This window comes from Lissotriton helveticus, chromosome 10 (assembly GCF_964261635.1).
Source record: "Lissotriton helveticus chromosome 10, aLisHel1.1, whole genome shotgun sequence".
NCBI classification, from domain to species: Eukaryota; Metazoa; Chordata; class Amphibia; order Caudata; family Salamandridae; genus Lissotriton; species Lissotriton helveticus.
The window spans coordinates 292,324,179-292,341,074 of record NC_136071.1 but is presented as its reverse complement, the minus strand read 5'-3'; the positions used below and the strand labels follow the sequence as shown (position 1 = coordinate 292,341,074).

General features: G+C 44.0%; 1 protein-coding gene across 1 annotated transcript in view; it reads left to right on the top strand.

Moving 5' to 3' along the window:
• Nucleotides 1-16,896, top strand: part of ARF1 (ARF GTPase 1) — a 108,277-nt gene that overhangs the window by 34,251 nt on the left and 57,130 nt on the right. The window contains exon 2 of the mRNA XM_078665331.1: nt 10,702-10,884. Within this exon, the coding sequence (XP_078521457.1) occupies nt 10,737-10,884 (148 nt within the window). The 5' untranslated portion in view covers nt 10,702-10,736. The remainder of the gene's footprint in view (nt 1-10,701; nt 10,885-16,896) is intronic.

Below are 16,896 nucleotides of genomic sequence, written 5' to 3'. Positions count from 1 at the left end.
TTCGGCTACCCCTAGTGTTATGATGAGTATAGAAATGCTTTAGTGTACTTTCACGCTCCCCGCCAATCCACCTTTGAACAGCATCTCCACCCAATCCCTTACAGGTGATGTTGAGGGGATATTTGCTATGGAAGCCATTGTTTCTTCAGATATTCCCTTCTCCTCTCCCTCCACACACCAGTAGCTAAAAAAAAACACACGTTTATTTTTACACACGTTTGGCAGCACAGCCAGCAAATTTATTTTGTTGCAGATGAGCTATAGAAAAATGCGAAATATAAAAATCTCGAATTTTTAGCGGATGTGTTGCGCCTAATGGGGTGCAACTACAGAACAGTTGATCAACAGAGCATGTATGTTTTTAGTTGCCAAAGACAAACTCTGAATTTTGGTAAATCTTCTGTTGTAGTAGAAACTACACCTTTTCGTCGAGAATCACAACACTATTACCAAACAAACACATGCAGTGTAAACGGAGTAGCATCTCTACCTAGGCATTTTAGGTAGAGAACATTACAAATGGGTTGTCATGTCTCTCTGAAGCTTTTTTAGTCTTTTAAAATGTATGTATTCTGACAGTATATTTATTGTTGGGCTTGTAAAACGATCATACAAGCTCTGGTATATAATCACTATTGTTAAGTCTGTCATTGTAGTATCCCTGCTAATTGCATAATTATCGATAGTTCCGCGTCAGAGTAATGCAGAATTACCAAGATTTCTCCGCCGTAATTGAAATCCCGCCCAGGGCTAGTGTAAACAATCGCACAGGAATCATAAAACCTTTCACATTTCAGCTAGGTCCACCACATTCAGGGTAAAAAAGAAAAACAGGTGCTCCAGCTTTGTGCTTGGGTTGTTGTGAAGTGTTTGTAGCAATACAGACATTTGCAAATTGATAAATTCTCTGTTGGTGTGATGTAGCTCTTTTATGGCTAAACAAGGTTCATTTGTAACCATGTGTCTTAAGACATGTATGCAAGGCTAACAACTCTAAACTTTTCCGCTGAAAATAAAAAGTAACATAAGTTCTGTAGCTTGTTTTGTATAACATTGTACCGCTGGTTCCAGGTCAGGACTTTGGTTTGTTGCTTGGATGGGGGATATGTGTGAACTTTTAATGGAGTTTAGATTCAGAGCTCTATTTTATATCTTGCCTAGGCAGCATAACAGGTGTGTCTGCAAGACATTTTCTTTTCTGTAAGGGGATTAGAGACCACTTGTTTCCTACCATTGGTATTTGCCTTCATCTTATTGGTCATCTACTTTAGACTTAGACTTCCTTCCTCTTTGTGTATTTTTTCTTCTCTCCTCAAGCATGAAGACATTTGTGCCCTTCCACTGTTCATGTTTTTTAAGGAGCTACTCCTTTCTTTAGATTTAGGGCCTCTACCAAGGTACATATTTTTTTCAGCTGGCTCTGTTGTGTTTTTCACACCCTTCTGTGTTCCTCCCCTCACTGCTTGGCCCCAGCTGCTCTCGGTTGTCTGTGTTGCTTGCTCCTACCCGTCCTCCCTCAGTTGTGTGTGTTGCATGCCCAAAACATTCCCTGCCTTCCTGACACTCCCCCTTGCTCTGTCAGTTGTCTGACTTGCCCCCCGCCCACCATCCACCCCTTCATTGTCTGTGTTGGCTTGTTCACACTAATCCTTCCATCAATTATTGGCTACGTTGGCTTGCCATCACTACTTCCATTGCTGTTCATGTGGACTTCCCCCGTCTGCCTCCATTGTTCTGTTCATTGTTGGCTTGTGCCCTCCTTCCTTCCCTTCGTTGTCTGTGTTGCCATGTCCAGCCACTTCTCCAGTGTCTGTTTTGGCCATACCCAAACAGCCATAGCAAACCAGCAGATATCACCAGTAGAGGGTATGATGCTCCATGTCAGTTCTGATGTTCCATGCCCCCAGCCCCTGCTTCAAACTCAACTTGTTAATCATTTTCGGCTTAACTACCCAGCCTTCTGGCTTCCAGATTTACAAAATGTAGATGGCACTCGTGTGTCATTGAGATTGGACATGGATCTCGATTGGATGGCACTGCACTTTAACGTATACCTCTGCAATTGGATGGACCAAATGATGTTCAATTACTTGAAGGGAACTCTTGCAAAATTGTTTTTTCCTGCTGGTGCGCTATATGCACCTCTCATCGTCTCCCGTTTTGTAGCAGAAGCCTGCAGTTCTGAAGCGGCAAATAGAAAACAAGCTACCATTCGAAGTTTGGGAAAAGAAATGAAAAAAGATTCAAATTAGTTGGAGGCCTCATCAAAATTATGCACTAAACGTGTGACTGCTCTTTCCAGCAACTTTGCATCAGCTGGTCAAAAGTGATGGTGATTTGAACGAGGACTTAAGGAAAGGCAATGCTGAAGACAAATTAAGTTTCATGTGTTGGAATCTGAACCATAGCCACCATGTTTGCTAAACTGTTGTTCTGTAATAGGATTGTTTATGTATAGGATGCTTAGTGGTTGTATGGAAAAATGGTATTTGGTTTAAGGTGGGTGGGCTGTATATGTTGGGGATGTGTTTAGTTTCAGGCACATGGGAATTCATATTTTATGCTGACAACTATTCTCTGCGATTAGGGATGTAGATTATTGAATGGTGCGCAACACTTGTGGAATATGGAAACCCAGATGGTGTATTTGTTTGCATTTTTTAGTGTTCTAATTACTTGGCACTCTAGACCGAGTCAAAGGATCTTGTGAAGATCTGTTTTAAAGAAATGGCAGAATCTAAGAAGCTGAAACCTTCACTACTACCTACTGATCTGAATCCGGCACAGCCTTTGACAGGAAACACACATCGCTGGTAGCGATCACGTGCAGTTAAACACGATTTTCTGAGACGGAATGACCACTAGCCACACTGAAGACAAGGATGCATGTCATGCAAAAGGAGTTACACACCTTGCACTGCATCCCCACAGTATTTAAACATCTGCTACTGCCAATTCTTATGTATGCCATGCACTGAGATGACGTCACCAGCTGAGCCATTCCTGGATGGCGAACTCCTCGTGGATCAGAAGAAATCACTGAGGAATGATGGAGGCCCAAGAAAACCTGCAGCTCTCCCTTTCCTTGGAAGACTTTTCCAGCTGTTAGCATTCTGACCTCTGCCCCACCCGATGGCAGAGACCATTCAGTTGCCACAAGGTTGGTTGACCCACCGAGCCAAGCCGTGTAAACTGAATTCTCTTAATGTGCAAAACACGTGTATGGTGTTTCTCTTTGTTACGGATATACAGCAATGTACTGTAGTCGGCATTTTATTATTGGGAATATTTTGTTAACACTTAGACCTATATATGTAGTCAGGCCATTTGTAGTGTGTAACTTTTGTTTTTAGAGCATAATTCTGAAGAAATGTTTTATATTAGTGCTGAGCCATCGCTTTCATTGTGGGTGGCACAGCCTTAGGCACAGCTTTTGTTTACTTGTGATACAAGTGCAACAACTCGACTTTAAAGATTTTGCATGTTTAGTTTTATTTTACACACACTAAAATTTAAAGCAGCTCAACCATCACTTTATTGTAATAGATATGAGGATCGGTTAGTGGGGTGTAGCTCAGTGATAGAGCACATGATTCAGAGGTCTGAGGCCCCAGGTTCAATCCCCCGCATTGCCAGGCTACGCCAGGTTTTTAAATTATTGTACAGCGGGAGAGAGGCGGGGGAGTTGTATGCGCGCGATTATTATTATGTTTTTAAAGCACGGTAGTGGTGGCAGTAAGACAGGCGGAGAGAGTTGTGTGTGTGTGCGCGCGCGCTAAGATAACATTTTTAGGGCTCGCCTAGTGGTGCAGCGCATGCGCTGCTAGCTTTGCGAGGCAAGCAGTATACACTATAGGTGAGGGAAGCCCCACCCACTCCCCCACCCACTGTTTCATTGGCTTGTGGCTTTGTCCTTTCTAAATGCAGCCTTCTAATTGGTTTAAGTGCTGCTAGTCCCGCCTTATGACGGCCATGTCTCCTTCCACGGCTATTGGCCCCTTTACTGAGTGTTTGTTGAGCACTACTTTGTCCCCGTGCCACCCGTCCCGCTGTCCGAGCCTTCTGTCCTGCCCCCTCCCCCACATCTGTGCTTGTGACTGTGTGTTATCACTGCGGGCTTGTGTTCACGCCATTTAAACTTGCCCCGAGATCACCGCCGCGGCCCCAAGCTAAAGCGATACTCTAATTGCCCCTGGGATCACTGCCGCCAGCTCAGGAGCCTTGGGAACCCTGTGCTTCCACCGCTGACGTCACGGAATTGCCACGCTGGGATTGGTGCTCGGCAACAAGGGGCTCGTCCAGGAGTGGAGCTGCGGTGAATTCCAGGGATCGGCAGTGTGTGATCGCCTGGGGTGGGGGCAAGAGTGTGGGTGAGTCGTCTCTCAGACATTGGCCATGAGAGCCAGCTCGTAGGAGCTTGCTTTGGGGGGATTATCCTAGCTCGGGCCGCAGCGGTGATCTCTGGGCATTGCCAATGCTTGTTTTTTTTGGTTACTGCTTTTGAGAGCGACGTCTGGGTGCTCAACTTATCCTGCTGTGACACCAGGCACCCAAAGCGCGTACAGCGCTTTCTACAGCAATAGCTAATGGTACGCAATAAGGGCGGCTAGACGTTGTTTTGTGACATTGGGCGTCTTCAGTCCCTTCCTCCCGTTAGCACAGGAGCCGGTGTTCTACTTCCGTGGGGCGCTGCCTTACCCCGGTAACCTTAGCCTCGGGCTGGCAAAGCCCCTGCGGTTCTTCCATGGCCGGGGACTTCTAGTCAAACTAGTGAGTGCAGCGTCGGGGATGGTGTTATGTGCTTCGCAAGAAGGCAGGGTGTTATTGTGTGTGTGTGTGTGTGTGTGTGTATATATTTGTGGGTATTATGCTCCTTTCATTAAGGTGTGAGTTGTATGTTATCATCTCCTTGTTTTTTTCGGGAGCTTCTTTTACGATTTGAACGATGGTCCGTGATAACTCTTCTTGTTCTCACTAAATCTAAAAGTGTAATTCCCCGTTGTCCTCTTGCGGCGAACTGTAAGGGAAAATTGCATATGCTGATAACAGATAACTTATCGCTATTCTTCCTGCTCATGTTTTTATTGAATACAGGAAACAGTTCATGCTGTGAATACACAATCTAATAAAAAGTGGGGATATGAGAACTCTGATATCAAAACCAAGCACTTTGCCGCTGATTTAGCAAGGCAACGCGCACAGACCTGTCCACCAATAGTACTACTGAATATGATTACTTTGCATGGGCCAGGTTTTCAAGTCATCTACACACCTCGCTAGGATGAAAAAAAAAAGTGTTAAATGGATGTGTGGTGCAAGCAAATCGCAAACTTGAACATTGTACTCCGCGCCACTTCAGCCTGTACCTGTGTGCCCCTGCTCACGAGTTCCACCTGCAAAGAACAGCTCCGAAATATACAATTTTTCACCACTTTAGCCAATACAAAATGTAATGATCCGCAAAATGTATTGTGCGACCCAAACGTGAAGTACACTGCAAATGGCCAGTGACAGAAAGGGCCTAAAACGCAGAAGGCAATGGCTAAAGGGTACTGTATGGTATGTGTTGTGCTTTCATTAGGTGTTGTCAGACACCTGAAGCTGTCTGTGGTCAACTTACAAAGGGCTTTCAACCAACGTGGCAATGGTAGAGGCAATTTTTAGAGGGCTCAGTTAAAAGATGTATGGAGTGACCAGAACGCTGCGGAGGGTCATGTCATGTGTACTGTAATTTTTCCATTATTCTTTGACAATGATATTACTCTAATTTAATTGACTTACTTACAATAAATAACAAGTTCACTGTTGCCATATGCTAATTTAGTGAGGACTTGGAAACAGCGTAGTTTTGTAAATAAATGAAACAACTTACACAATGTTTTTGAAGTTGGATTAGTATGGCATGACGAATTAAGCTAATAAGATTTGTTAACCGGTTGTTTGGCGATGAATATCGTTTGTCAACACCAATGATGGAGAGAACATCACACCACAATTCATTGCATCTGCTTCTATTTCGAAAACTAGCTAATGATATCAGTCAGTCAAAAGGTCTTTTTTCAGTTAATTTATGAACATTAAAGCACATAAAAAATACATACTTTCTATCCACAAATTCATTACATCATATTTAAAGGCACAAGGAAAAACAATTAAAAACGTAATCGAAAATATCGCCATAATGGCTGCAGAATGGACATTGTGAATATTTTTTTTTTTTTTAAAGCGAAAGCCTACATGATTCAAGTGACAAGATATTTCTTGACTGATAAACATAAGTGAACCTTCCAATAGAATGATAAAGATAGTATCCTATTTAGTGACATCTAAACATTACACCCAACTATACAGCAAATCGTAATTATAATCATCTTACATATTTTTCTCAGTTTCAATGCCAAAGAAATATAATTTACAACCGCAAAGCATAATGTAGGGGAGTTTAAACGCTGTATGGACTGCAGCCCACCTTGATGCATACTAAAATTCACTTTTAGTATAAAAAAAGATGTATAAAATGATGTCTTAAGGTGCAGTAGAAAGTGCAAAAATGCATAGAGTACTTTGTCGTTTGAATGGACACTCCATAACCAGGGCAAGGGGGAGAGAAGTAAACCATATACCTGTCCGGTGAAAAGCTACTGACTAATGAATTGTACTCAATCTTAACCTAGTCAGATAAAAACTAAATTCTGGATTTTCTATCCATGTCTGAAACAGTAGACAGAGGTACATAACTGTAAATGGAAATCACGTCGAGAGATATTATAATTCTCTTTCTCTCCCTTCGTACAAGGAATCTACATTTTACTAACTCTTTATCTTGGGTACTGCTATTACACAGGGCATCAAAAAGTTGGCTTAGACCCAGATTACAAATAGAATTTTTAACGTATGCCAGCCACAGATTAGCTGCCATATTACTTAATTTAAAACAATCCTCCACAACTTTACGTGAGAAAATCAACTCGGGAGTGACCCATATTTTGAGCCTTAATAAAATGGATGCCAAACTTGCCACATCCTCTAAAAATCTTGAGCCAAGTTCACTGTGAGAGTTAAAACTGGGGGTTGAATTGAAGACACCAAATGTCACACTGAAATGTATTTTCTGCTACTTGTAAAGGACCTAGTCTCCAATACCTACAAACCTCTGCCCCATTTGTACCAACTGCAAGGCATTTTCTCCTATACAGCATGAGCATCTCGTTAAGTGGCTTATGGCCTACCTTTTTTGCAAAGCTATAAATTACTTCACAAGAGGCCGGCATCTTCTGGGATCGTTGGATAATTAGCTGGTCTCAACTCAGATTAGTGTCAAATAGGATACTCAAATAAGTGAATGTTAACCCCACCCCCCTAATATAAAAAAAAGTTTCTGAACAGGTATTTCTGGGCCCACTAGTCAAAACAAAAGATTTCTTGTGGCTTACCTGCAGATTAAGATTTCTCATTAAAGCATTAAAACCTTCTAAAAGAGCCTGCAATAAGTGTGCTGTACATGTTAAAAGGATCGCGTCACCCACATACAAAAGTATGGGGACAAGGGGGGATGCTGTTTTTCGAACATCTATGGTTTGAGAAGTCAAAAAAGAATCTAAGGCATTGATATAAAATAAGAATAAAAAGGGTGCTGATATACAGCCCTGCTTGACCCCTCATGTAACCCTAATGGGTTGAGTACAGTGGCCAGATTGGGTGTAACAAACATTCATAAATGTATCCCAAATAAGTAGTTTTAATAAGTCCAGCAGAGGAGTGTCCAAACCTGTTGCCTGCATAGTCTCCCATAATTATCTCTATCCACTAGGTTGAAGGCACAGTAGAGGTCCATAAAAGCCTTATGAATGGCACCTGCGTGGGTTAGACATTTTCCTAGAATTAAAGACAAATTGAGCGATTGTTTGACCGTGCCACGATGCAGCCTGAATCCAAATTGTACCTCTGAAACAAAGGAGTTGGTCTCTGCTCACTCATACAATTTTCCTAGAATCACTCACCCAAGTAATTTGACAGTGGAATCTCATAATGATATGGGGTGGTAATTAACTTGCAAATTCCCAACACCTTTCTTTAAAATTGGAACTGTTATCGCCTCCATGAATCTGAGACCACTTCTAATATTGGGTCCAAAAACATTAGTTAAAAAAGGGGCTGAAAAACAAAGTTGTCCTTAAACAGGTCAACAGGGACTCCATCCGAGACAGGCGCCTTCCCGGCTGCAGAGGTAGTGATAGCTTTTGACTCATCTACCACCGAAATAGACTCCGACATTAATATTTTTGTTTGTGGAGGCAACGCATAACAATCTATAAAAGGTTGATTCTCAATTACCTGGGTGAAAAATCTTCAAAAGTTTTCAACCCAGTCCTTTTTTATAGGATATGACCATCAATTCCAGAAGTGGTCCTTCCAGAAAAGAAGGGGTGGTTTACATCATCCTAAAAACTCTATTATCCCTTAATTGGACATCCCCTTCAAGGTCTACTCATGCTTCAAGTCTGACTTCAAAATATGAACCTGCTTTAGAAATAACTTTGTTTTATGAATGTATACAAATACAGTTGATTGAAATATGTATTCTGTGACTCTTCTATATAAATTGTGGTGTCATTTGAAAATGCTTTGTTTACCTGCATGGAAATCCAATGTATTTTTTTAGGTCGAGCATTCAAGACCTCTTGTATATACTTGAGTATATACTTATACTCATCGAGAAGACCGTCAACAAGCAGCTGGCCGCCTTCCTCGAGACGAACGGATCCCTCGACCCCTCACAGTCTGGCTTCCGAGCCAATCACAGCACCGAGACCGCTCTCATCGCTGCCACCGATGACATCCGAACCCTGATGGACAACGGAGAAACAGCGGCCCTCATCCTCCTAGACCTCTCCGCGGCCTTCGACACCGTCTGCCACCGCACCCTAGTGCAGCGCCTCTACAACGTCGGAATCCAGGAGAAGGCACTGGAATGGATCCTCTCCTTCCTCGACGGAAGGACCCAGAGAGTCCGCCTACCACCGCACAAATCAAAGGCCACCGAAGTCATCTGCGGCGTACCCCAAGGATCCTCGCTGAGCCCAACCCTCTTCAACGTCTACATGAGCCCCCTCGCGGCCATCGCATGCCAACACAACCTGAACATCATCTCCTACGCCGACGACACCCAGCTGATCCTCTCCCTGACCAACGACCCCGCCGCCGCCGCCAGAGCCAACCTTCACGAAGGAATGAAAGAGGTAGCCGAGTGGATGTCGACCAGCCGCCTGAAGCTGAACTCGGACAAGACGGAAGTCCTCATCCTGGGATCCTCGCCCTCAGCCTGGGACGACTCCTGGTGGCCCCCCGCCCTGGGAACCGCACCCAAACCGACAGACCACGCACGCAACCTGGGCTTCATCCTGGACTCCTCCCTCTCCATGACCAGGCAAGTCAACGCCGTCTCCTCGTCGTGCTTCAACATCCTGCGCATGCTACGGAAGATCTTCCGGTGGATCCCCACCGAGACCAGGAAGACGGTCACCCAGGCCCTCGTCACCAGCCGTCTGGACTACGGCAACTCCCTCTACGCCGGAACCACAGCCAAACTCCAGAAGAGACTCCAACGGATCCAGAACGCCTCAGCCAGACTCATCCTCGACGTCCCACGACACAGCCACATCTCCGGACACCTAAGAGACCTGCACTGGCTCCCGGTCAACAAGAGAATCACCTTCCGCCTCCTCACCCACGCACACAAAGCCCTCCACGATCAAGGCCCGAGCTACCTCAACACCCGCATCAACTTCTACAATCCCAAACGACACCTCCGATCAGCCAGTCACGCCCTCGCCGCCGTCCCCCGCATCCGAAGAACGACAACAGGAGGAAGGTCCTTCTCCTACCTGGCCGCCAAGACCTGGAACTCCCTCCCGACCGACCTGCGCCTGACCCAAGACCACCTCGCCTTCAGGAAGAAGCTCAAGACCTGGCTGTTCGGGCAGTAGCAGCACCCCCCTCCCCCTAGCGCCTTGAGACCCTCCAGGTAAGTAGAGCGCTCTATAAATGTCTATGATTGATTGATAATAGTATATGCTTATGTGTGTATGTACTTTGTTGGCTCTGGAGATCAGCCCTAGGACTCGTTTAAAAAGCACGCGAGTGGTGGCAGGAAAAAGTGAAAGTGATCGCACTGAAAGGGAGGCGGATGGCAGCTGCGCGCGGGCGTGACCGCAGGCTTGAGGCCAGCAAAAGCCTCTGAGGTAGCACTTTGAAAACCCCAATACTAAATGTCTCGCAGAACAGCGCATGCGCTGGCTCAGCGAGACCTACAAAAGTGCTATGACACAGAAACCGCTAGCTGCGTCATAGTACTTTTTTCTCATCCACACCCCGCACTCTTCTTTCCTCCCTGCCCTCCAGCTATTAAATGGCATAGCGCTTTTTTAAGCTTTCAGCCATGCTGCACAGCTGCCGTACAACATGGCAAAAATAATTGACAGCCAATACCTTGTGTAGGCAATACTAATTGGCTTTACAATTGCTTGTTTACTGTCTTTTGAATGTTCAAAACTGTATTTATTTATTTTTTACCTTTTTATCTGGTACTTACAAATTATGTAAATATTAAAGATCTGTTGTAAGTGTGCAGTATTAGAAGCTAGTATCCGTTTTCAAATGCCTGAAGCAAAAAAATAACTGTCTTGCTTTCTTCTTTTCTAGTTTCATCTCTGTGTTGACTACATCAAATTTCCACCATGGGGAATATGTTTGCTAATCTTTTTAAGGGCCTCTTCGGCAAGAAAGAAATGCGTATTCTTATGGTTGGTCTTGATGCTGCTGGAAAAACAACTATTTTGTACAAGCTTAAACTTGGTGAAATTGTAACTACTATTCCTACTATAGGTAAGTTTTTCCAAATAATGCTGCACCATCTTGTTAAAGCAAAAGGCAACCTTTAATAAGTATTGGAGTGGGTGAAATTTGTGTCATTTGCTTTAGCATAACTAGGTGAAATTTTGGCGAAGTTATGCATAATTACATGACCTGCAAATCCGTCATTTAGCTCTAGAGTAGCGCAAAATGCGCCCTCCTGTCAATTTTTCACACAGGTACACATTTTGTGGTAAACAAATAGTGTGTTTTCCAAGTTAGTGGGTTATGCACATCAGTGATATTTATCGTGATGTGACTTTTACATTCGACTTCGATTTGAATTTATCATTTAATGCAATTGCTACTTGAGTCAATGCTAACATTTTTTTTTACCTCTAGTTTGTTTTAAGCCTCTGTTAGTGGTTTTTGATATAGTTTACTGTGCATTGTATTGAGGGAGGCCAGGTGGAAACTTGCTAATATATCTTCAGCTATGTTTTAGATTAGATTAGATGAGTTTGTTAGTGGTTTTTGATATAGTTTACTGTGCATTGTATTGAGGGAGGCCAGGTGGAAACTTGTTAATACATCTTCAGCTATGTTTTAGATTAGATGAGTTTGTGTAGGTATTAACAGAATATGTACGCCTAACACTCCAGATGAGCACAAGGTGTGCATGTGGATCAGTCAAGATATACAGAACTCAGAAAAACATTACTCCACTTGAAAGTAGCTCCCGTATTCTGAGTTTAGGCTACTGCTCTAAATTGGTTTTAAATTTCCCACCAGTCGCGTATATTTTTTTATCTCCTTTAAACTTTCAGGTCCATTGCCTTATTTTCTCCAGCAGCCTTCCTGAGAGATTTTATAACATCCTATTGGTGTATCTATAAATATGTATACTTTGATGCAGGGCTCAAGTGACTTGGTTTTTGACCGATTTGTTGACTTTCATGGATATCCCAGTACTTAAAGTGGAAGACATTTCAATCTGCTAAAACGGGCCCCTTCATTAGTGATACTTAGTTGCTTCTTAAAACATTTCGGTACTTTCAACACTTAGGAGTGCACAACCCTTATAATAACTATATAATAACTCCTTAATTAAATCTATTCCCATTTAGTATTCTTTCTGTCTGTCTACCTCCCTAGCTCCTATCCACTCCCCCCTGAATCTCTCACCTTGCCTGCTAGTCTGCCTAGCCCCCTATCCTTTGTGCCCTTTGACTAAGCACTCCTTCTCCCCTTGTTGGGGAAAGATCCAATATTTATACTCTGGAGTCTCAGCGTACCCGCTGGGAGAGTCCACTGCGTAAAGGGAGCCTCCCGCAACAGAGATAGGGAAGTGATACCACTTCCCCTGGGATCACAGCTTACTGGACTTTGGATGTTGCTTTGACGTGTACCGGTTTGTGTCCCCGCCGCCCTTCCCCTCCTCTTTCCATGCGGTGTCCTTCACCCTCCCCTTTCCGGCCTTCATTACCTGTCTACTTCCCCAGCTCCTTCCCTCCTCCCCTGAATCTTTCCCCTTGCCTGCTTTTCCCCTTATGTATTTGTGCTTATTGTTTATCTTGACCTTACAAGTAACTATGTTGCCATGCTCTAATAACTGTGTAACCTTTGTAACGATGTAACCTGTAACTATGATCTGATGCTCATGTAAAGCGCTCTGATACCTCCGGGTCTAGCCAGCGCTATATAAAACCTTTAAAAAAAAAAAAGAAAAATGACAAAATTGTGGTGATCAGATCGTGTTTGTCTACCCAACCTTTTTCCATAGTTTAAAAAAAAAAGAAAAATGCATCTGCCCTCTGGGTGGGATTGTGGCTCAGTGCAATGAATATGTATGTCGTTTCTGTTTCTCCATAACTGGATCCTTCATAGATTCACATGCTTGAATCATCTTAGTTGTCAAGCTGGGAGTCCTAACAGAAACATCAGAATAGCAGTTCAAAATAGAGCCTTAAGACATTAACATACTTTTAAGTACCCGATTCACATAATTAAAAGAAGAACCAAACTTCAACTAATCAGTTAAAAGCCAACACCCGGAAAGGCAACCATCATTTAGATATCTACTACATGTAAAGTGTAAAGGGTGTCCCCCATAGAACTCTTGTAAAGGTCGCTAGGGGTCACAGCTGTGACTCCTGGCGTGCACCTTGTGTTCCCTGGCCTCAGAGGTGGCGAAATTGGTGCCAGGAACACAGGGGGAGCTCTTCCTTTTGAGTGTCTGTTGGGGCTCCATTCTCCGTGTTTTATGACTTGAAAAAAAAAATATTTAATGTGGTCAATTCCTTAGAGCGGTCAATTTTTATTGGCTTGGCACACCATGCAAGAATTTGAATAGGAGTGTCCTTTCAGAGCCTATGTCTTTTTTTAGCAAATGTTTGGGAAGGTAGCGCTTACAAGAATGCAAAAGGTCAACATTTGCTCTGGGGCAGGACTACCTAATATCCGCCCCCCACCCTTTTTTTTTAATTTTTTTTTTTTAAAGAGGCTTGGCCTACTTCTCTCAGAAAAATCCTCTATTTCTCGTGTGAAGTGCTAACAAATACAACATCAACTTCGACAACATTATCAATGATGCTATATATACGACGACTAACTTCAAACACTATCTCGACGGCAGTACCACAGTTCCTGACCGCATTAACAATGCCATCGATGACGCCACTGTTGACTACATAATCAGCAGGGAAAAAAACATCCTCTCTTAAGCCCACCAGCAAAACCACTCAATTCATTTTCATATCTGAAAGGGGTACTTCGACTCTTTTTATACTTAACCTACTAAGATGTCACCAAATTCTTTGCAACACCTTTTTGATTCTGAAGACTCTGATAAAGAATGATTATTTGGGCCAGCATTTGGCTGCCTCAGCTCGAAGTTAAACACCAAGAGACAATTGATGATGGCTATTAGAGGCTCAACCACACTTTCACTATAAAAGAGAATCTGAACTTAATTCGCCCAAAGTGCCTTCTTTGTCATACCAGGAACTAGAGTGGCAATAATTCAACCACAAGCTACACTCCCAGCTGTGGAACTTCAAGCCCAGCACACCACTGCACACAACTTCGGGTGTTCCACTCATATTAATTACACCTATACAATCTCCAGCGGCATCTTGTGTAGTAGTCAGAACTTCCTGAATATACCTATACTGAAGACCAACAAGAAGAGCTACCACTCTTTCTTTCCAAGTGACATTGGTTCTGAATGGGACAATTATAGTGCTCCGCTTTAAGGGAATAAAACTCCAGCTCCATCATACTCTCCCCTTAGAATATTGGTGGCTTCAGTAGCCTGATTGAAGAGCTTCTAAAAGGTCTTACCTCCCAGCCCTGCTGAAATACGTAGTTTTTCTGCATGATTTTATAGAGCCAACCAGAAATATGCATTTAGCAATACCAATTGTAGATCATATGTTGTTGGAAGGTGTTAATGAAAAATCTAGCAACAGTATCAGCTGTTATACCAAAGCTTCGCATAAAAATATAAAGCCCCAGTTGATGCATGTGTGCCTTATTGGGCACCTTTAACAGACTGTGGTAATGCAAGGTGCTCAAAGGATATCTTTCACACCAAAATCAACCTGTTAGGTTCCACTGAACAGAGAAGGAAGAAGCCTGTATAATACCGGCAAGCGGTTTTCGATAATGATTGCGCCTTTAAAGTTGCTTTAAAAACTTAACATTTCTCTGTCGTAGTTGCCTAAAATTGCAATCTGATGTTGCACCATATTTAGATTTGATACCGGTAAATAAAAGGTCTGAGATCAAGGCTATTTTGCAGGAGGGGGGGAAGAACATTTTCCACCATCATTTATACTCCCATGGCTATCTGATAATCTTCTAGCTGCAGATTATTTACCTTTTGAATTTCTCATATGTCAGACTGGATCTGGAAGATTTTTCTTGAGCAGTACCCCTGCGTGCCGGTAGGTGGCATCTGTCAGCTTAGAATGGCGCTGGGGATGAGTCTGCATCACCTATATAAGCGCCACCTCAGCGTCCGGATATAGGTTCTTTCCGCGACAGCCAGCGCTTATCCGAGAGAAGAGCTTACCCCCTGTCCGCTTTTGTCAGAATTTTTTCAAACTTTTGTTGAACTTTTTTGAGGGTGCGGGTCGGCTGAGGTCCTTTACCTTCGGTTGCACACAGTGGCAGTCAGTCAAGACCAACATCTTGACCAAGGTGCTGAAACCGGGAGTCTCCTCCTCTGAACCTCTACTCCCTTTCAACAAAGCCCACACCGTCTTTCTGGGGACCTGGTCCAACCCCACATTTCCTCACCCAACACCCTACCCAAGAGAGCTTGGTGGTCCAAGCCTTCATTTCCCATGGTGCGTTCCCTGCCGCTTCCCCAGGCATGGAATCCAAGAGACTGTACAGTTTGGGAAAGGAAATGTTTTCTTTCACCAGCCTTGCATTACGGTCAGTGAACACTGCATGTTTATTGAGCGCTACTCTCACATGCTGTGGGACACTGTTGCGCAAGTGCTGCCACATTCTCTCCGTCAGTTCCAGGCAGGAGAAACGCAGCATAGTTCACTGTGGATTGGACATGACCGACTCGCTGGGCAGAGCGGGTTCAGCAACAGTGGCCCTCAGACGCCATGCCTGACAAAGAACGTCTTGCTTTTTGGGGGATGGCCAAGATTCTCTCATGGACATGCCTTTCGATGGCACCCGTTTCTTCGGAGCCAAGGCAGACTGCACTGGAGTGCTTGAAGGACTACTGGGCTACAGCCAATACCTTGGGCATCTCAGCTGCTTCCTGTAAGCCCTGTTCTGCATTTCGCTATTTTGATGCTATGAAAGGGGCTTCCAACTTTGCCAATACCTTCCCAGCCACTGAGCCACGCATGCTCCATAGCCTCTGAGTGGACAAGGGTGCAGTACTCTCTGACCCCATGGGTCAGATAGCCCCTGGCACCTGCAGCCTCCAAACCTTTCTAATCTCGCCCTTTCATGGCCAATTCATGGCTCCACTCATCTGGTGTGGATGGTTGTCAAAAGTAACTGACGTTGGAGCACCGAGGTGACGCCTATATAGTTCACAGATGTCACTCCCAGTGCGGACGATGCTCCATGGAGCCGACTAACAGCACCGACTGACACTCAGGGGTACTGCTGACGCAAAAATCGTCTGGATTCAGTCTGACACCTTTGAAGATTCAAAGGTAAGGAATCTGCGGCTAGATATGGTCTCTTCCAGATAAGGCGTTATCGTAGATAAGTAACTTGTTCTTTGCAGCCACTGGGTTCTGTCGTTTGGCTGGTAAAACTGAACTACTACAGCAAGAGTGGTTGATGGCAGCATCTTGTCAACCAAAGATAAAAAGTCAATACTGGACATGGCATAAGGCACACAGTCTTTATTTGGTAAACCTCATGATGAGGCACCCCAGTCCATAAAAATAGGTTGATATGGTCCTTAATATCAGTGCAATAATGTCACACTTATCTCCTTGATAGGGTATAGATACCAACCATCCCAACCTCGCAATAGACCTATCGTTCACAATATGTCTCGCAATACAGACCACCACCAGTAGCTCCTTTTTTACAGCCTGTTTATCAAAGAGTCATCAGTCGTGCAAAAAGTCACTATGCATCCAGGGTGCAGTGACCGCTTTCTGGGGGAAACATCCTTTACAACGCAACTTTTACCACGCAGTGCCTTTACGACGCAACTTTTACAACGCAAACCATTACAACGCATTGCGCTGGGGGCGCTCTAGGATAGGGAATAAGTTTAATTTACTATCCAACACCTTCCCTAGTGTCCACGGGGACTGGAGTTGGAATAGTAAATTAAACTATTCACTATCCAGCACCCCAAAGCGCTATGCGTTGTAAAGGTTTGCGTTGTAAAAACCGCGTTGTAAAGGCATGCGTGGTAAAAGCATGCGTTGTAATGTCATACATCCGCTTTCTGGCAGCTGCAGCACCTATTGGTGGAAAGATCTTGTCCTACTTCATTCAGTGTCCGCTTACAACCTGGTATCAATGGGTTCTAGACCTCATAATTCT